We start from the raw sequence: 22,538 nt of genomic DNA on the forward strand, positions 1-22,538 counted from the left end.
CTAGCAAATAACTGGACATGGTTCCAAGTTAATAGAAACATAGAGTTTAGCATTATTGGAAATATGAAAAAGGATTTGATGAAATTATTAAGTGAAAGAAAATATTAATGAAAAGATTGCTACCAAAAATTAGGAGAAAAATATTGTATAAAGTATATGAAGAAAAAAATTACAAAGAATATAGTTAAAAAGAGCAAGGCACAATTAAAATTTTCAAAAGGCAAAAAAAAGGGAAAGTGATTTTGAAGGTAATAAAAATATTTTGCAAGGAAATGAAAAAGTTACCTAATAGAAGAAAGAGTGAAGACTGTACCGTACCCATGACTGATGGCAAGAATATATTACTATTCCTTATACAAAATTAAAAGGAATAATGGTGAATGCAAAAACTACAGGAAAAATGGATTGCAAAAACACATATCAGCAAATGGCCAAAAAAAAATAAAAATGGAGCAAATACATTTGTGTAAATTGGAAGAATGGTTACTACAGATGGGAAAACTAATTAAAAAATGTTAAAATGTACAAATCATTGATAGAAAGTTAGTGAACAGTACTGTGTTTCCCCGAAAATACAACCTGTCCTGAAACTAAGGCCTTGCCACATTTTTCAGGTGGCCAAAAATATAACCCCCCCCCTGAAAATAATCCCCCTGGACAACCCCCCCCCCCTCTAGCCAGGTAGAGCGCCACTCACCAACCTAGCGATATCCCGAAGGCACCAAGCTGAGGAGCCGCGGGCAGGGGAGGCAAAAGCGCTCACATTGCTTGCTGCCTTCGGGATACTGCTAGGTTGGTGAGTGGCACTGTGCCCAGCTGGAGCTGGGGGTTGTCGGGCGGCTGCTCTCACAAGCAGCTGCCTGGCAACTCCCCTTTCCAGCTGGGCAGAACACCACTCACAAACCCAGTAATATCCCAAAGGTGTTAAGCAAGGTGGTGCTCTGCCCGGCTGGAAAGGGAGGTTGCGCAAGCTCCTGTTCCACCCCAGCTCGCGTGCCTCCCAGCCTCACCATGCCCTGGCCCAGCTCTCCCTGCAGGGCCACCACGCTTCAAGTATGACCGGCTTCCAAACTCCGGAGATCTGCTGCCGAGTCCTCCGGCAGTGGCCGCTCTGGGACTATGCTCTATTGTTATGGACCGGCTGCCGGAGTCTTCCAACAGCCAACCCACCACCATAGAGTGTAGTCCCAGAGCGGCCGCTGCCGGAAGACTCAGCAGCGGACCTCCGGAGTTTGAAAGCTGGTTATGGTCAGAGCTCAGCGACGGCAGCAGTGCCCTGGCCATGCAGGGAGAACTGAGCCAGGGCATGGTGAGGCTGGGAGGCACGCGAGCTGGGGCGGAACAGGCGCTTGTGCAACCTCCTTTTCCAGCTGGGCAAAGAGCCACACGGCTTAGCGCCTTTGGGGTATTATTGGGTCGGTGAATGGCGCTCTGCTCGGCTAGAAAGGGGGGTTGCCGGGTAGCTGCTCGGGAGTGTGGTCACCTCATGGCTGCTGTGTTGCACAGCTGCTACAGCGCAATACAGTTGTTTGCCCCAGAGCCTGTGCCCGGCTCTTCAGGCGCCCACTTGCAAGAGAGCAGCCACGCAGCAACCCCAAATCAATAAGTCCCCTCCTCAATAATAAGGCCCAAGCAACATTTGGGGGGGGGGGGTCAAAAGAAAATAAGACCCTGTCTTAATTTCAGGGAAACACAGTATATGATCTGCTACATTTCATGAAAGAAGCAAAAAAGAGTAATTTAAAATAAATTTCTGAGTATTAGTTATGTCAAGTGAAACATGAACTTAATTTCATTGTGGTCAGAATGGGTTACATATAGAATGTATGTGGCAAAACATGAAGAGATAGTCAAGAATGAATTGATATTGAATGAAAATACAGAAGCAAAGGACCGGGGTAAAATAAGTGTATTTTATTACAAGGATTTGATCACATTAAAAAATGAATGAGGATCACATTGCAGAACAAATACATGAAGAAAGGAGCGTGAAAATTGAGAAAGGTATAGTTGTTGAGATCCTCAAAAAGAAAAGAAAAACATGATAAGTTTAAGGAAGAAAAGACAATGTATATTTCTGCTTTTAAAATTGTAAACCTCTGCACACTTTTCTAACAGTTTCACTAGACCCTTTCGCCATCATTTGGGGGGATGCATTTGAGTCAGTCTTGTTTGCATATAAGCCATTGAAGTTTTCTTGATAAGATTTACAAAGTTGTTTGCCGCTCTTTTTTTTCCGGGAGCTGAGAGAGAATTATGGACTCCAAGTCACCCAGCTTGCTTCATTCCTAAGGCAGAACTAGATCTCATTATCTCCCTAGTTTCTACCCTTGTGTCTTTAACTACTATATCAATCTGGCTCTAAAACTGATTCGTACTTCTGAGTAAATTGACAAGAGATTATCTTAGTGCTTTCAATGGCTATTTATCCTCATAATTTCTCTAAAAACAAATTATATAAATATTCCAAACAGTGCACTTTTATATAAAAACATACTGTATTCTTTATTATTAAAAGCACAGTAAGTTCATGGTTGACAAAAAATAAATGTTATGTATACGTCTGTATATTGTTATGTGTGTGTGTGTGTGTGTGTGTGTGTGTGTGTGTGTGTGTATGTATGTATGTATGTATATATACATACATACACACACACACACACACACACACACACATATATATATATTCATAAGTGATATTCTTTATCTATACTAGTCTCCCTTTATTTATTTATCAGCACAAATATAACATACATACATACATACATACATACATACATATATATATTCATAAGTGATATTCTTAATCAATAAATCTGCATCTTGACACAACGTGACCTGCCACTCAGTACATGAAGTATGAGCAAATACTTTCAACTGATCTGTCTTCAGTAAAGGCCACATTCTCAGGCTATTCTAAGAACCTTTAAGAGCTGCTGAGTGCCTTAAAGCTGAAGACATATCAAAGACACATTTACTATATATCAATTAGACTCTATTGCTGGTGTGTGAAATTTCGACTTTAGTTTTACTGTATAGTACGGTAGTAATTTAGTATTACTACTGTAAAGAAAGTCCCAAGAATCATTTCTTGACATTTTTTTCTTTTGTGTACATTCTTTAAAAATATACAAATTTACACATTGGAAAGCAGTAAAAACAACAAACCAAATCCCTCCAGATTTCTATTTTTACATATTAAAACCCAATTCCTTGAGCCCTGGGAATCTAAACCAGAACGGCAGGACTGTCCCTATTTATTCCATCGAGTATGGAGAGAAAATATTGATTTTCACCCCAATTTTTAGATAATGACTTTCATAATCTAGTGCACTGAACCACTTCTGTGGAGTCTTCACATTTGAACTGTGAAGTCAATCCATTAACAAATGGAGAGATACAACATATTTCCACCCTAATTTTCACTGTGCTTGTTTGGAAATGGAGCATCACTCAGACCAGATTTATTCACTGTCTCTTTAAGGGAAATCATATTTATTCCATTATGCACACAGAAATGCTCTCACAATGACTTATGCATCAATAATACACTTTGCCCTCGAACTCCTATCTAAAGAAAGATAAAGACACATACAAAAAGAAGATACATACTAACAAAGGTAGCTGTTATTTAAAAAAAACTTAAAATATGAGCTTTTAATGTGATACAAATTTTGTAATAATCAGCTCTAATGCAGGTATAATACTCCTGCAAGAGGAATACTTCTGCAAGAGGTCCTTAAAGAGGAAGTTGGTCTTATCATCTCAACCTGAATGGAAATAGTACAAATAGTGGAAGAGTTCAAAACGGCTATTTTCAGCTGAATTGTGGAATGACCTGATGAAAGTAGCTTCTCAACAAAGCAGGTTTTAAAGTGGTCTGACTCAGGTATTTTAAAAAATTATTTTTACATGTATTTATTTAACAAAGTATAAAACAACCCACATTAACTGTTGGTAATGTATTGGAAATTTGAAAACAAATATGGCACAAGGCCCTAATATAAAATGGATAATATCATTCTGTAATAGTAGATCACATTAGATTGAATCAGACCAAGACAAATCAAGCCATACTTACTTTTCAATTATAGTCTCTTTTTCTCTCAACTGGTCTCTAAACCTATACTCAGCCTCATCTAATTTCATTTCCAAAGTTTTCTTATTTGTCTGTAGTTTTTGGATTTGATTTTTCCATCTGTGTGTTTGTTCAACATGAGCTTGTTTCATTGAAGCAATCACTGCCTCCTTTTCTCTGGCAAAGTGATCTATTGTAGCATGCCTTTGAAAGAACACAAAAAGACAGTTTTTATTTGGGTGTTGCAATCCTTGCTACTAGGGGAAAAAACATAATACTTAACATACATATAGTAAAACTTTTCAAGTCTGATCACCTTGCCTTTCAAGGACCTCGAGTCACACTTGGGTGTTGGGATTATGATGATAATTAATAATCCACATTTAAATATAGTAATCAGGGATAAAAAATGGTGGCATATTTTAATCATAGTAACATACAATTTAGCCAGTATGGTAATGCTAGCATTGGAATAGGAAACAGGAGCTTAATGTAATATTGATCTGAATATTATCACAAATGAGACAAAATTGCATATGTCTATATACAAACTGCAATACAGCAGTATATAAACAATTGTTTCAATCTCTTCTGAAACACAAGGCCAACTAGTCTTTCATTGGTTGCATAGAAAAGGGAAACGGAACACCTGCAACTTGTCAGCTCTTTAACATATACTCATCCAATGATAAGCACATGTTTCATTCAATCCTATGAATGAAAGTCAAGATAATGTATTTTCTTTAGTTTTTAAACACTTAATTAGATCTCCAATTAAACCTTGGTAAATTAGCTAAACAGGATTACAAAAGTTATGCTATGTACATTCTCCAGATATTGTAAAGAGATCAAAGTTAATGCTTGAGAAACTAAACGATACACAAACAACGTTTTTAAAATAACCATTTTTAGAAGATTTTCATGTAATCTGATTTCCTTAATAAAGTTTATTTCGTTTACCTCCTTTTTTCTCTCTTGGTTTTCAAAAAATAGAACACTAAATAAATTGATGCTAGGGAGCAATGACAAGTTCAGAACTGAAGATGTTTCTTGAATGAGAAGCAAAATTTTTCAAGAAAAAAACACAAGAAAGTCCAGTTGCCTTTGGAAAGGCATCTTTGGGAATGCTTACTATTGTATTGTACTGAACTGTACTATACTACACTCTTATTAGATAAAAGTCTTGCTAGTATATGAAACCAAAGATATCAAACACTCAATTCACAGAAAATTGACAACTGATTTGTACTTTTTTTTTTGCTGATGTGGAAAAATTCAGTCCTAAAACGGCAACATACACACATTTTCCAAATGCTAAAATAGTGAAGAAAAGCCTTCAGACAAACTGATATACCAATTGTTGGTTTTTAAAAGTAGAATCCTCCACTTTTAATGAAATGAATACATTCAATGTTCACAGTATATTTATAAAATGAGGGCATATGTTGAAAGAACTTACTTTCTCTCAAATGTTTCTTTTTCTTTTTCCCAGCCAAGCTGCATTGAAGCAAGTTTACTTTCTAAATCCTGTATCCTACATTGTCAAACATTGGAGAAAAGTAAAATAATTTACTTTATACAAAGAGGCAATGCATAAAATTATCAAGCTTTTTATGAAAAAGTCTGAAGATAAGTAATTGCCAAAGCATATTTTAAGAAAATTGGGATAAAATCAGCAAATTTTCTGATACAAAATAAATCATCTTCAAGGACATTAAAAGGTTGAAGTTGCATAATTCAAATATATATTATTACACTGGGACTAGACCCTTTTTAGCTACATGGTTCCTATACAAAGATGAAATTATTCTTTCATTTTTGAATTTTACTTTCTCATTGTAATCCACCTAATGGACAAAAAGTGACTGCATCATACATGCAAGTGAGAATATATTCTGTCTAGTTTAGAATTACAGGTAGTCCTCAATTTATAACAGTTCATTTAGTGACTGATCAAAGTTACAATGGCATTGAAAAAAGTGATCTATGACCATTTTTTACACTCCTGACTGTTGCAGCATCCCCATGGTCATTTGTTCAAAATGCAGCTACTTGACAGCTAATTCATATTTATGATGATTGTAGCGTCCCTAGGTGATGTGACCACTTTTTGCGATTTTTGCACATGCAAAGTCAATGGGGAAGTCAATTCACTTAACCACTATATTACTAATTTAACAACTTCAATGATTAATTTAACTGTGGCGAGAAAGATTGTAAAATGGGGGAAAACTCACTTAAATATTTCACAGGAACAGAAAATGTTCAATTGTGGTCATAAGTTAAGGACTACATGTAATGTTTTTTTTATTTTATATGAGGAACATTATTTCATATACAACTCGGCAGATATGAAAATGAGTATGTCTGTTCTTTGCTGTAGTAGAATTTCATCTAATTCTAATTTTAAAAAGCGTGCAATACTATTTGAATTAGGTATTATACAAGTCAACCTGAAATTGTCTGAATTTATGAGCATAGAATATACAATCTAGAGTTAGTATTTTGTCATGGGATTAAGGTGAACTAACTGTATAGTTAAGGAAAAGATATGTATGGATTCTGGAGTCATGCCCAAACTCAGAGACATCTTTGACTAACTGCTTTGTAATATATTTTAAAAGCCCATATTTTCTTCTTCAAGATACAAGAAAAGAAGGAAGAAGAAGAAAAAAATAGAAAAGAAAAGAAGGAAAATTAATGGAAACACCCCCTTTTTTAATGAGTGGAATGATACAGTACTGAGCATCTTTTACGGCTGTATTAGCTTTTATTTCCCAATCTTTGCATCTAACTTGTTTTTCAAGCTCCAAATTAGCTGCTTCTGCCACTTTCAGTGATTCTGCTGCTTTCATTCCAGCTTCTTTCAAAGCCTCTAATTCTTTGGTCAACAATTTCACCTTTCAAAATGAAAGAATAGAATAATCTATTAAATAGTTTTCATAAAATTTAAAATTATAGAAAGTACTATCTGTTACTATCAGTTACATAACATATTTATGAACACAAACACACTTTTATTTGAAATGGATTTGAAACATAGGATAGGGTAGACAAACTAAGAGTTTTGTATATTTTCAATTACTATTCATTAAGGCAGCTTACTCAGTTCAGAAACAACATTAATGCCAGCTGTGGCAATGTTAAACACTGTTACATCTGAATTAAGGACTAAAATAACTACTTCTTTGTCACTCATCTGAAATGATGAACAAATAGGGAAAAATATTGTTTCTGGGATGTACCGTATTTTTTGGAGTATAAGATGCACCTTCCCCCCCCCCCACAAAAAAAGAGGGTGAAAATCTGGGTCTTCCCCCCCCCCCAAAAAAAGAGGGTGAAAATCATACTATGAATATAGCCGCCTGGGTCGTCTGGAAAAGGGAGAGGTGAAGTGGGTGCTGCAGAGATCGCAGTAGCTGGAGAGATGTTTCGCTTTCGGGGCTCCACCTCTCAGCTCCCGGGAGGGATAAGGCGGTGGCAGCGGCTCCTCACATTGCTGGGGAGTGAAGTCATTGTGGCCATTGACTCCCCTGAGCTGCCTGAAGAGTCTCTGAGCATCTTTCACTTGCAGGAGGAGGAGGAGGGTGAGGGTGGAGTATACCAAAGTCTCTAACTGGGAAAGAAAGCCGCACTTGGAACCTATCGAAAACTGCCACCCGAAAAGCACAGTTTTCTTTCCCAGTTACTCAGAGGCTTTGGTTTAAGGAGGCGCTGCTTTACGCCGCCCTCCTCCTCTTTCTGCAAACGAAAGGTATCTCAGAGATGCTAGATTTCCCAGAATGCTAGATTGAGAAGTTAAAAACCTGGAATGGGGTACAATCAAGCTTGATTCAAAGACTTTGGTTTCTGAGAAAAGCCTTCGTGGAGAGGAGATCTTTTCTCTTCCCTTCCTCCACCACTACCCCCCAATCCGCCCGGATCTGTCATGCAGCAACGAGATACGGTAGCTGGGCACAATAGCAACAATAGCAATAAGCACATCTGGAGAGATTGAAAGGGGGGGTGCGGGTGGAGGAAGGGAAGGGAGAGGAATGATCTCCTCTCTACAAAGGCTGCCACCCAAAACGCTGGTACCGCAATCTCTGCAGTGCCCACTTTGCCTGCCCCCTCTCGGGCGGTTCCAGGTGGCAGAAATCGCAGTAATAGCATTTTCGGGTGGCAGAGCAGTGCTCTCAGGAGCCTTTGATTCAAGCTTGATTGTATCCCATTCCAGGTTTTAACTTCCCAATCTAGCATCCTGGGAAAAGCCTTCATGGAGAGATCGCTCACACACACACACACACACACACACACACACACACACACTTCGCTCGGGTCTGCCATGCAGCAAAGAGATACGGTAGCTGGGCACAATAGCAGCAATAGCAATAAGTACTGCATGATAGATCCAGGAGGTTTGGGGGAGGGGGGGTGGAGGAAGGAAAGAGGACTGGTCTCACCACAAAGGCTTTTCTCAGGATGCTAGATCTTCACTTTCTCTCCAGGAAAAACTATTGGTATTGTTGGGATCTTGGCTAGTGGCAGAAGTGCAGGATGGAAAAGAAACTTCGGAATGCAGGAGCACCAGGTCACGCGTCTCCCTGCAGCCTGGCACCTGCTTTTACCCTGAGACTAAGGAAGTGGGGTTGCAAAGAGGGCTGTGAACAAGCCCAGTTGTTCAAGGAGGCAGCCTTGCCGGGTTGTTTTCTGTGGGCGTCCCTTTTGTCACTCAGGCGCCACCGCGAGGAACCATTAATCCAAATGGAAGGCATCCCCATCCCTTCTCACCCAATGGGCTGTTCCCGGTCAAGCGCGGCGGCGGCAGTTCAATATCCCCCTTGGGTCTGTCTTTCCCTCCTCACTGAAGAGAAGAAGCGAGCCAACTGCTGCTCCTTGGGTCAAGTAGCTCTGTGTGGTCGCCAGTCAGAGGGAAGGGGGGAAAAATAAAGCATGCAGAGATATGTTTAGTCCTGTCCTGCTATGGGAGGGATAGAGAAAAGTGGAGACCGAAAAAAGCCTTACCCTTTAGGAGGATCGAGCCTCCATGTGTTGCATTTTTGCCGTCTCCGGCCCCCAAGGGAACTTTGCAGACCTCCAAACTCTCTGCATCCCCCATTTTTCACAAAAAAACAGAGTGCAGAGTGCTCCTGGGAGCTAGGGAGGCAAAAGCTTTTTTAAAAATTTACCCCTTCAAAATCTTGGTGCATCTGAGTCAACCGGAAGTTCTCCAGCTGGACAGACATGGGGGGTGTGAGGTCTGAAGAGCCTCACATGAGCCCTGTCTGACAAACCAATTCCAAGATCCTTTTTTGGATCAGAATCTCCCTGTGGGGGTAAAGAAGGGGCAGGTGCTCATCAGACCTAGAGGGAGTGCAACAGATCCCCCATAGGTCGGAGATTTGCTCTCCGAATCGGAGTCGGGGCAGCAGCATGGCAACATGGCTGCACAAGAAGATGGCTTCAGGCACTAGACAGGAGCGTGCAGGATGAGATGAAAGCCTGGTAAGAAGTTCTATTAACCCACAGTTATAAATCAGAATTTGGAAAGGGCAAAGAACCTTGAGAGCATAAATAATATTGATGGACTGATCGGGATTTTGGCAAAAAGAAGGGGGAAATGGAGGGTTGAATCACTAGCCCAAAAGAGAGCCATTTGCTTGAAACAATTTGTACAGAAGAGAGAAAGTAGAGAAGTGACAAACCCACTCAAACACAAACTCTAAATTTGGTTTTGGACTTGAAAAGACTGTGTTTTTAAAAGAGTCGAGGACCATGAAGATTTGCTTCGTCGGAGTTTCTTCTAACTAACATATCTTAAGCAACTCCAATTAATCAGAGGTGGAATGTAACAAAGGAAAAAAAATCAAGAAAAAAAATTCTATTTTTTCACTGATAATCTAATCTTGCCTGCAGCGAATGGAATGCAAAAACCCGAGTTGGAAGATTTATTTAACTAATTGCCATAAATCAGAAGTTGGAAAAGCAGGAGACGAAGAGTAACATACCGGAGTTTGGCTGTATACGAGTTTGTCCCAATTAATATATTTTGAGCAACTATAACCTGCAAGAGGTGGAAGATAACAAGGGGGAAAAAAATAATAAAATCAGGAGCCGGGAAAATGCAAAGTTTTTTTTTCCTGCAAAAGATCAAGATGGCTCCTGCTTCTCTTCCCTTCACGTTAGCTGAATTAACTAAATTTAAGGTGGACCAGGACTTTGAAATAAGAACTGTATAACTAACTGTAATTTTGGAACTGGACATTAAGGAAGAACAAAGGAACAAGATGGCTCCCGCCTCCCTTCCTCATCACATTAGCTAAATTAGCTAAATTTAAGGTGGAACAGAACTCTGAAATAAGAATTGTATAACTAACTGTAACTTTGGAACTGGATATTATGGAAAGGTGGGAATTTGAAGAACTACGTGAAATTATAAAAAATAAATCATTAAAATCAAGTTTAAATAGAATTTTGAATTCTAAGAAGCAGGAAGTTAAAGAAGAGAAGGAAGAAGAGGGGGAGGATAATGAACATAGAAATGGTGGAAAATAAAAAGCAAACAAAAAACTTCATTGGGTTTGACAGCGGTACAGGGAAAATTGAAAAGGGTGTGTGTGTCCCAACAAAAGGAAATAAAAAGGAGACAAAAGATCTCTCTGACTTTGACAGTGGCATAGGGAAAACTGAAGAAGGGGGCTATGTCCCAACAAAGGGATATACAAAAGATTTCATTGGGTTTGAAAGTCGCTTGGGAAAGTTTGACATGTCAAAACAAAGAAAAGGGAGAAGAAAGGAATAAAGAAGTGGGATATAAGACTTACTAGGAAAATTAGAAACTGTTATATGGGGAAATATAAAGCTATGTGGTTTACTCCTATACATGATAATAAAACTGAGTTTCCAACTGGTTGAATATGATAATGGAAAGACAATTAAATAAAGGTTAAAATATATGGAATATGGACAAATATGAAACTGATATGGGGAGAATGTAAAGCAGAGATATGTGATTTACCTTTATACATGATAATTAAACTGAGTTGCTAATTGATTGAATATGACAATGGACAGACAATTAAGTATGGATTAAAATATATGAAATATGGACATATATAGAACTCCTAAAATGATGAACAAAGTGATATGTGTACCACTTGTTATTCTATATAGTAGATTCTAATGAGCATTGAACAGTAAGGATTATTATTTAAAGACAATTAAGGGTAACCTAAGCCAAGATATGGAAAAATGGAGAGGGAACATGGAATATACTTACAATGGGAAATTATTGAGATTATAAAGACAGAATTACAAATTTGGGGCATGTAAGGATGAATAATTATGTAAATATATGAGAATAGCTGGGAATTGTAACCAGGCCCACATCTTGGCTAAAAATAGCCAAGGTGGTAGTGGTTCAAAAATACAATTAGTATATACGTACATATATATTTCTCTTTTAAAAAAAGGAGGAGGAAGATATATGTTAAAATTAAATATGTATATTGAAAAGGAATTATAAATACCATCAATATAAAATGGAGTTTGCTCAGAGGCTGAAATACACCAAGTAAATGAGATGAAGGGTGTGAAGTAGAGGAGAGAGGTAAGCGAAGAAGAGAGGGCAGGGGGGGAGGAAGAGGAGGAGAGAAAGGAGGAGTGGAAAGGGGAGAGAGGAGGAGAGAGGAAGGGGAAGTAGAGAAGGATGACAGAGGGAAGAAAGGGGTTAGTGAGGAGGAGAGAGGAAGAAGATGATGGATAAGGTACAAATATGGTGTATGGAGAGCAGAAGAGCCAATAATTGTTTTTGGGAGTTGATGGTAAGACGAATTGATGTAACATTTAATAATATAATATGATGTTTTATGTAATATGGTTACATAAATGTAATATGGTTTTATGTAATATGGTTATATGTTATAAAAATGGAAAAAAAACTTTATCCAAAGAAAGATTTAATTAAAAAAAACAAACACCTGGGTGCGTCTTATACTCCGAAAAATACGGTACTCCTTAAAATAATTCTCTTTAAATTACTTCTTAATAGCTGAAATAAGTTTGTCTGGTTATTGGTATTGGTATTTATTTGATTTGTAGGCCGACCTATTCCCCGAAGGGACTCAGGGCGGCTGAACAAAAACCAAGGAAAGGGGAACAAATACAGAAAGTAAGACAAAAACAGGACAGTGATACAACAATTTAAAAACACAACAAGCAAAACAAATTCGAGTGGGGGGGGGAAACTCAACCCCAGGCTTGCTGGGACAGCCAGGTCTTAGTGGCTGTCCGGAAGGGCTCTCCTCCGGGTGGTCGCCAGCCGACATTGGCCGGCAGATGGAATTCGGAGGAGGCCTAATCTGTGGGATCTAATGGGTCTATGGGAGGTAATTGGCACGAGGCGGTCTCTCAAGTACCCAGGTCCAATACCATGTAGGGCTTTATAAGTGATAACTAGCACCTTGAGGCGTATCCGGAGACCAATAGGCAGCCAGTGCAGCTCGCGGAGGATAGATGTAACGTGGGTGTACCGTGGCGCACCCACAATCGCTCGCGCGGCTGCATTCTGGACCAGCTGAAGTCTCCAAGCACTCTTCAAGGGCTGCCCCATGTAGAGCGCGTTGCAGTAGTCCAGCCTTGAGGTCACAAGGGCATGAGTGATCCCGGTTCAGGTAGGGCCGCAATTGGTGCACCAGGCGAACCTGGGCAAATGCCCCCCTGGTCACAGCCAACAAATGGTGATCTAAGGTCAGCTGTGGGTCCAGGAGGACTCCCAAATTGCGAACCCTGTCTGAGGGGCGTATAATTTCACACCCCCCCCCAGCCTGAGAGATGGAATACCTTGCCAATTTGTGGGAGGAAAAAACACAAGCCACTCGGTCTTGTCAGGATTGAGAGCCAGCTTGTTAACCCCCATCCAGACCCTCACATCCTCCAGGCACTGATACATCACGTCAACTGCTTTATGAAAACAGAACATGATTTCAGTGTATCAGAATAAAAAATTGAGAGTAATACCACAACATATCTGCATGTTTACACTTGATAGCAATTACCTTAAGCTCATGGGACAGAACTAAGTTGCTCATTTCATTTGCTTTCTGTCGAAACTCATGCTCTCTTTTTTTAATTTCTGTGTCAATTTCTACAAGAAGTTCCTGAAATAAAACACATACAATTGTAATAATATTGTAATATCATAAAATAATACAAAATAAATAACTTTTAAGGGCTTACAAATTGTTTTTTTTTACAATATATATTGAATATATGGAGATGTTTTTGTAAATTAGCACTACTAGTCTTTTCAGCTTCAACAAGCTGAGGGTTTTTTTGGGGTGTGCATGACTGTTTGGGCTCCAATGTACCATAGTAGAAGAAAAAAAAAGACACTGTATGTCATATTGCTATTTTATTTATGCTGCTCTATTATAATTCTATCAATTAGTTGTATATTTCAAAAATATTACTATTTCTATGTATGTGGCTATATCCCTGTTCTTTGGGTTTTGTTATTCATCCATGTTCGCCAGGTTTATAGTTGTTTACTATATTATTTGAAAAAACTATAAATGATTCTTTGAGATATATTTATATACACACTATAACAAGGTTCTTGCAATCAAATGACAGAAAGCAGTATACAGTAAAGAAACATGTCAGTTAATACTTAAAATGCCTTGTTAGCCAACAGATCTTTTTAATGTTACAAAACTGCAATCCTGAAATCAGAGAAGGACTAGGTGTTGGCACTGGCCAGAGTGTTTATTTAGCCCTTGCAAACTGTTTTTGATTTATAGTAATGACCTTCCTGAAATTCAAGGTTGGCAAATTTAGCACAGCGTTTTGGCTGCACCCCTCTGTAAAGTATTTTACACCATCTTGTTTTACTAGAAACAATTTTACCAATTTTTTTCAAGAGGATGATGCCATGTTAGGAGGTAAAGCACATATTCCCTAATATATAGAATGATGCTGGCTGGGAAATTCTGGGAATTGAAGTCCGGACATCTTCAAGTTGCCAAGGTTGAGAAACACTGGAATAGACTATTCCCACCTCTATGTAAATCTTTATTTAATGTAAGATGTTTAATAAAATCACATAAATTGAATTGCAGGGGAATAGACTAGAAGGAGGGTAATACTCAGAACAATGAACACATTCTTTTTGTTTACTGAAAGGAAAATATAAATGTTTCCCTATTCAAATTGTTTGTTATGCCTTCTGTACCTGTCTTTGCAAAGCAAGTTCACCATCGACTTCCTGGAGCTTTCTCTCCAATTGTTCTTTCATATTTTCATATTCCTCATGACAATGGCTGATGTCAGCATCTTTGGAACTATGAAATCAAGGAATTAGTAATATTCAGAGCAAATACCGATCTGTCAGAAATATATTTCTCTTTCCATTCCAGTGTAATGTCTACATAAAACTATTGGGTGAGGCTATCTGTCAGTACAGGGTTTAAGTATTATCAGTATGCTGATAATAAACAACTATATATTTGTGCCCTAGTTCATCTAAGTGATGCTGTCAAGTTTTTTCCCCCCAATGCCTAAAGATTGATAGGATCTTAGTGGGAAGGAACAGTCTTTAACCAAGTGGCTGTGACTTTCCATTGGCACTGGAGACCTTCTCTCTTTATCGCGGGATGAAATGCCACTCCCTAATACAAACGAATGGGTGTGCAATCTGTGAATTTTCGCTGGCAGCTGTGGCCAGCTGGTATTTGCAAATCTATTTGTATCCAGTTTTATTTATTTTTTCTGGATCAGGAGGTATATTTATAGTCACTTATGCCTTATTCACTTCCCAGTTGGACTACAGCATGTGTATAAGGGTTCCCTTGAAGATCATTTGGAAGATGCAGCTAGTCCAGAACACATTATGAGCAATTTTGGATGCACCACAAAATACCCACATAAGATCACTGCTAAATGAATGCACTAGAACTAGATCCTAGCAGTTTTGTAAATATAATTAATGGTGCTGAATACCACTTATACAGCTTTATATGATGTAGGCCAGGGTACTTGACCCACCATCTGTTTCTAATTGTTTCTGCTATCCCACCAAATCTCATGGGATGGACATGCTCCATTCTGTAAAACAATGTCATCTTTTGTGACATAGGATGCATGCCTTCTCTGTTACAGATGATATGTAAATGCAGCCCTCTACACTTTATTCTTTAGTTTGGAATGAGAATTTGGTTAATATATTCAAGTATTGAGGTCATATATAAGCTACAGGTTGCCACTGGCTAGCTCATCCCTATGCTAGAATGCATTTTGTTATCTGCTATGGTCTTATTTGTAAAACATGTGCAATCTAGTCAGTCACTAACTGTTGGATCTCTTTTCCTGTGGTTCTAACAACATAAGTTATATAGCAACTAACTCAAAAGTTACCATTTTAGGAATGTAAAGTCTACATCCATTTTGTACAGGAAGGTTTCATAATTTCTGCTACCGCTACCCAGTGACAAAAAGAACACCAACATAAAATAGACTTTCCTCCATGTTCCCATCCACATAAGAATTTGAACCTCACAATCATGCTGACTGCTTGTTGTTCTATCTTCTTGTAGTCCCCACCATTTCACATCTTCCTGCAATATGGGTATGCAATACACATAAGCTACCTAATGGAGCACAGAAAAGCCAGCATGATCAATTGCTGTTAGAAAGCAGTGAGTTCTATAAAAGAGGACTTGTTTTTCTCAGCCTATCTATAGCCCCATTTCTCTTTTTTTTGGGGGGGGGGGAAGAACTGAATAGAGAGGACTAGGCAACTGCCACACTTGGAAATGAATTATGTACTATGTTTGTGTGATGTGAGACTGGAGAACAACTAGGGGAGTTGGGATTAAAGCTTCTTTTACTTAGCCTCATGGATAACTGGCTTTAGATAATCATATGACATACTCCAGTCATAATTCAGTTAAATTGATATGAAATTAATAATAGTTTATGGTCCTTTGTAGCAGTAATGAATGAATTATTTATATATATATATATATATATATATATATATATATATATATATATGTGTGTGTGTGTGTGTGTGTGTGTGTGTGTGTGTGTGTGTGTGTGTGTGTGTTTATTTGTGCTGATAAATAAATAAGGGGGACTAGTATAGATCTATTTCAAGCTATTTAGCTCTCATCAGCTAGCCATACCCTTACTGGGATTCGAACCTGTGCTGTATTGCATCTTAGGCAAACGTCTTAGCCATCAAGCCACAGGTCTCCTCCTTATCAGCTGAAGCCAGGGAAGAAGGTATATATTAGTGTCACAACCCCTGGTAAGCCCCAATTATGGGAGGAAGCTAACTGCTTCCAACATCTGTCAATCGGCTCGTCACAAGAGTGTAATTGGGGCTTACCAGGGGTTGTGACACACACACACACACGCACACACACATATATACATATATACATATATACATATATACATATATACATATATACATATACATTTACATTTACATATACATATACATATACATATACATATACATATACATATACATATACATATACATATACATATACATATACATATACATATACATATATATATATATATATATATATATAAAGTCACAACCCCTGGTATGCCCAAATATGGGAGGAAGGTCACATTTCCACTCTCTGTCTTCGGCTCGTCACAGAGACCATCCAGACAGAAACCCAATATTTTTACTGTTGCCTTTTTGTTACATTTGTTATATTTATGCTGATAAATAAATAAAGGGAGACTAGTATAGATCTATTTCAAGCTATTTAGCTCTCATCAGCTAGCCATACCCATGTTGGGAATCGAACCTGTGCTCTATTGCCTCTTAGGCAGATGTGTTAACCATTGAGCTACAGAGCTCGACTCCTTATCAGCCAGCCAGGGTGAGAGGTATATATTTAAAGTCACAACCCCTGGTATGCCCAAATATGGGAGGAAGGTCACACTTCCACTCTCTGTCTTCGGCTCGTCACAGAGACCATCCAGACAGAAACCCAATATTTTTTACTGTTGCCTTTTTGTTACATTTGTTATATTTATGCTGATAAATAAATATATAAATATATACCTCTCACCCTGGCTGGCTGATAAGGAGTCGAGCTCTGTAGCTCAATGGTTAACACATCTGCCTAAGAGGCAATAGAGCACAGGTTCGATTCCCAACATGGGTATGGCTAGCTGATGAGAGCTAAATAGCTTGAAATAGATCTATACTAGTCTCCCTTTATTTATTTATCAGCATAAATATAACATATATATGATATATGATATATGATATATGATATATGATATATGATATATGATATATGATATATGATATATGATATATATATATATATATATATATATATATATATATATATATATATATATATATATATAGTCAAAACTTCATACTAGATATGGCAGCTCAGCTTCTCATTTTCAAGCAGACTCAAGGTTAGGGTAAATAGATTTATTGTCAAAAATTGTGACACCTTTAGAGGTATACAATATTCAGAGCAAAAGCAGGAAAAGTGCTTCAGATCCACTGTGGGTCTGCTCACTGCATCTTTGGTTACTGTAATTCTATCATGTGAATTTATGTGGTCAGGCCATTTAGCTTAATGAAATAACTGTGTGACTAACATAACAGAAGCAAATACACCTACACATCCCCTCCACATAAACACACTCTAATAGAAAACACAATGAAAATACTACGTAATCAATTTGTTAGTGAGTACGGGGCAAAAATATAAACCAGTCTCCAATATCATTCTTTAAAAAGGGTTTTAATGTCTTTTGACAGAACAGCAGGGTCAGAGATGTATAAACTTTAGGGGTGAAGCTATTCACAGCATGTTTGGGGCTAGCACAATTCCCTGCTACCTCCTTACTCTGCCGATATCCATGTCATTGTAAAATAAGAGATTACCCTAGAAACTTCTTTAATCATGCTGAGATTTCTGGAGCAGCATTTTTTTAAAAATAAAAAGCTATTACATGTATAACTCCTTTAAATACTATTTTCAGTCAAGTTCCAGCCACTCTATTTGGAGTGATACTCTATTGAAGAGTTAACTATGATTGTTTCTTTCTATCTTTATTGATGCATTGTGGTTTTAATTAATTCATTAAATGTGTATTCAACAGTTTTTTATTGTTGACATTTTACTTGATGTATTCTGTAACTGTTGTAAACCATTGGTAGCTGCTAAGATGCAGTGACATACATTTAATGAATAAATAAATCCATTTATTAAATCCAATAAACTATTAAATAAGGAAAGGATTCAATAAACAGTATTTGGAATTCATTCCAATCCCTTTATCATCATTGATTGTATGTTTGACTATATGTATGCAGTGGAAGCCCAAGCATGACTCAACAACGTGGAAGAACAGAAGAGGATGGCTCCAAACCACTACCTGATTTCATCTTCTAAAGGGATGCAGTGTGGGAATTTTTTTTAGTAATTCTCCACAGCTCTACACCTAATCCAGCCCATGCCAATGCTGGTAATTGCTTTTGTTCTTTCATTTCTATGTGCCAATTTCATCCCATTCTGTACAGTTTTCCAAGAGCTAATATGAGACCCAACTCTTTACATAATTTATTTCCAATGCTCCACTGGGTTGGAAAGAATATAAAAGCTCTGCACCTAAGTAACACTTTTTAACAATGTCATAAGAATAGCAATTTCAACAATATCTCTCCCCCAGAAGAGTAAATATTTTTAGACCTTTTACAGCAAATACCTATAATTTCTCTACCATAAAATAATTACCCAGGAGCCCATTGAAAGGAAGAAGGCTATAGACATTAGCAATAACAATAGCATGCACACTTATATACCACTTCACATTGCTTTACAGCCCTCTCTAAGCAATTTACAGAGTCAGCATACATTGCCCCCAACAATCTGGCTCCTCATTTAACTGACCTCAGAAGGATGGAAGGCTGAGTCAACTTTGAGCCAGTAAGAATCGAACTGCTGGCAATCAGCAGAATTAGCCCTCAATATTGCATTGTAACTGCTGTATCACCATGGCTCCTTACTAGACCCTAAAGTCCATACTTTGTCAGGTACAATTGAAGAACAGTCTTACCGTACCTGTGAAGCTGTTCCAAGGCTAACTGGTGTTCTTTCAGTTTCCGATGATATTGATCTTTGAGAGCTTCTTGTTTTTTTGTTTCCTGAGCTAGTCCCTGTTGCAGCTTATCCACCTGTATTCTAAGATCACTAACCTCTGCTTGGTTGTCATTTTCAACCATTTTCAACTGGATGAACAAGGTATCATAGCGCTCCAATTCTCTATCTCTCTCCTCTAAGACTTTAAGGTTGTAAATGAAATCTTCCTTTAAACTGTTATATTTCCTGTGCACTTCTTGAAGTTGTTTTCTGGTTTCTTGGAGTGTAGTTTGCTGAAAATGGATCTGTCGAGCTTGTAATTCTTTCAGTTCTTGTTCTTTACAGATAAGAAGTTCATCTAAATCTTTCTCTGCATATAACATTGTTGTTCCTGAGAAAGAGGATACCTTAATTAAAGCAGAAAAAGGCACTTTATCTTCAATCTTAACTCCATCCATCATTTTAGTCTGTACATAATATCTGACATATTTGTATTTAGCTTATGCAGATATGGACAAAAAAGGGAATAATAAGTAGTAACTGATACCTAACATAAGTTATTTTACAAAGTGGCTGATTTAGGTTGGCCACAGTTAAAACATCTAATGATAATCTGTAAGTCTACAGTACTTACTGCAATGTTCAATGAGAAAACTTTGGACTTTTGGCAACTTCAGGTGGTCCAAAGATCCACTACTATTATTGATCAACCTTATTTTTAGAGGCTTCATTTGCTTCTGTCTTGTTCCTTATTGCAACTTAAAGCAATTGTATTTTGATCTGGACTCATATATATAGAAATTTGGAATAGATGTTTACTACAATATTGTTTATATTCTTTTACATTTTAAATATTTTAAACACATTATAATCTACTCACATTATTGATATATAACGTGGCATTTTTCTGTGTCACATTGTGAATATATAAAGTCAGGTGAAACAGTAATAAATGCCTCTTTCCAGTCCAATAGTAGCATTTTAATCTTTCAAATTTAATCTTTCAGGTTTTCAGATAAAGCAACATGATCAAATATAATCCAGTACTTCAATGTGTTCTTTTAATACAGCTCTAACTATTCCCCCAAGACATTAATAGAAACTAAAATTAAGTACTTTCTTTACCACTCAGTTATATTCTATGCTTTCAGCAATATGGGCCTGTAGTTCTCCACTAGTGGACAATAGAAAAGTCATTTTGTAAAGAAAAAGGTCACTCTTAATCATTTATGATGCGTTGAACATCATGAATATGTCAGACGAGAGAATTCTGCATCTACATGCTAGAAAGAATCAGTATTTTATAATACTGGTTATACTAGAAAGAATAACAAACAAGAGTAAAGTCAAACAAAATGTTTAAAAAGAGCAGGGCATAACTATGAATGAAAAAATAATCTTGCATATTTGTCATATGTTTTTTTTAAAAGTATATATACTCTAGTTTTTAAATGTAATGTTTTCAGTTATATGAACAGCTCCAGATATTCTTAAAATCAAACAGCTTAAAAAGGGCAGGATCATGTATGTCTTTCTACATATTGCATAAATCTACAGTTAATGATAGCAACTTTTTCTTGTTGAAAGATGGGCAACAGATTAAAAAACTAGTTCTGACCATCATGTAAAGTGGGGAAAAATAACCCAATTTCTATATTTTTTATTCCAACTAGATTAGACTAGATCCCACTCTCATGTGGACTATTCTCAAAATTTGCTTTTTAAAATGCAAAAATAGGACATTTTACACACACATACATATACAAAGAGAGAGGCTATATATCGAAGCTTTACGTATGTATGTATTCTGTATATAAAATCACTAAATTTAACTAACAAGCAGATATCAAGAGATTTAAATTTTAAAATAGTACATTCTTGATCTTCTCTACCAAATACCGTATTTTTCGGAGTATAAAATGCACCCTTTTCCCTCAAAAAAGAGGGTGAAAATCTGGGTGCGTCTTATACATTGAATACAGCATTTCTGGCCTACCGATACCCTGTCCCCTTTGCAAAAGTGGACGTGCAGAAGATTTGGGAGACTTGCAAAGTGCTCCTGAGGGCATGGGGACGGCAAAAACGAGCAAAAAACAGGCCATTTTTGCTCATCCCCTCCCCCAGCACTCTACAAGCCTCCCAAAGCTCTGAATGCCCCCCCCCTTTTTGGGGGAAAATGAGGCGTGTAGAGGGTTTGGAAGGCATGCAGAGTACAAAAACTTTTTTTTTAAAATTACCTCTTCAAAATCATGCTGCATCTTATACTCTGATGCGTCTTATAGTCCGAAAAATACCTTAATATAAAATTTGATGGTAGCCATTTGCAAAGTGATGTCAAGGGCTTTAAAGTCTTGACATATGCCTAACTGCTGGTTAAATTTAGTAATTCAGTTTTTATAGAAGACTTTTCTCATAGTGTCAAGAGAACAAATTAAAGCAACCTTATTTCCACTTTTGTCTTTTTTTTTTCCAAATGAGAATGGTATGTAGTTGTCAGGGTCAAGCTATTGTATATATAAATAAATAAAAGGCAAACATAACAATAAGTATTTAAGAAATCAAAATGGGAAAACTTTTGATACCACCACTGAGAATTAAAGACAAGCTGATAAAGGAAATACGGTAAACAGAGGACGGCAGCATTATATGAGAGGCACCATAAGCAAAAAGGTGCAAAGATTTTTTTGTATGGACTTGCTCATAAAGATGTTTGGAGAATTCGACCCACGAATGGCAACAGGATTAAGGAGGTTCTGTTACTGGAGAGACACAGGCTGAAAGATGGAAGAGTACAATTTAAAACTAGCTAAACCTAGTTAAATTCATTTGTAATAGCTATAGTTGAATAATAATTGATAATGATAGTAATGTATATAATGTTGAGTTGCTATGATAAATAATAATTGGATATGAGAAGGGAAGGTTAGAAATATCCTTGGACTATATATAAAGGTTATTAATCACAATAATTATTACTATAAAAAATAAAATAAAATTATATACAGTTAAATCTTAACTAATATGGGGAAAATGCTATGATATACGATATAATTAAATAAAGAAAGGAGAATGATAATAAATTATATCCATGGAGGATAGAATTTTTGGTATTAAATATTATGGATGTTTAGCTAAAACAGGATATGAGGATTTGATGTTAATGGAGGATTTTATAAACAAGTAAATGAAATGCTAGCATGTGGTTATGGATTAAATCTTTGGTATAGTTAAGGATGAAGGATGTTTAAACAACTGTAGTCAACTAAAAGTGGAGGTATGATGATGTTAATATGGTAAACATTTGATTAAGATATTTGAATTAATATGAATTAATGGAAGAGATG

General features: G+C 37.1%; 2 protein-coding genes across 8 annotated transcripts in view; one reads left to right on the forward strand and one right to left on the reverse strand.

Annotated features, from left to right (window-relative positions):
* Positions 1-22,538, reverse strand: part of CCDC57 (coiled-coil domain containing 57) — a 74,652-nt gene that overhangs the window by 50,333 nt on the left and 1,781 nt on the right. For 4 of the 7 annotated variants that reach the window (XM_032209345.1, XM_032209342.1, XM_032209340.1 and 1 more), the window contains exons 1-6: positions 19,177-19,802; positions 14,289-14,397; positions 13,114-13,215; positions 6,821-6,978; positions 5,538-5,612; positions 4,082-4,282 (exon numbers count right to left, since the gene is read on the reverse strand). In XM_032209345.1, the coding sequence (XP_032065236.1) occupies positions 4,082-4,282; positions 5,538-5,612; positions 6,821-6,978; positions 13,114-13,215; positions 14,289-14,397; positions 19,177-19,655 (1,124 nt within the window). In that variant the 5' untranslated portion in view covers positions 19,656-19,802. Of the gene's footprint in view, positions 1-4,081; positions 4,283-5,537; positions 5,613-6,820; positions 6,979-13,113; positions 13,216-14,288; positions 14,398-19,176; positions 19,803-22,538 lie in introns of those variants that run through there. The other 3 variants (XM_032209344.1, XM_032209343.1, XM_032209347.1) reach the window with 3 other exon arrangements.
* LOC116503140 overlaps positions 1-22,538 on the forward strand; it is an 83,144-nt gene that overhangs the window by 38,361 nt on the left and 22,245 nt on the right. The gene's annotated exons all lie outside the window — the stretch shown is intronic.

The sequence above is a fragment of the Thamnophis elegans genome, chromosome 2 (genome assembly GCF_009769535.1).
Source record: "Thamnophis elegans isolate rThaEle1 chromosome 2, rThaEle1.pri, whole genome shotgun sequence".
Taxonomy (NCBI): Eukaryota; Metazoa; Chordata; class Lepidosauria; order Squamata; family Colubridae; genus Thamnophis; species Thamnophis elegans.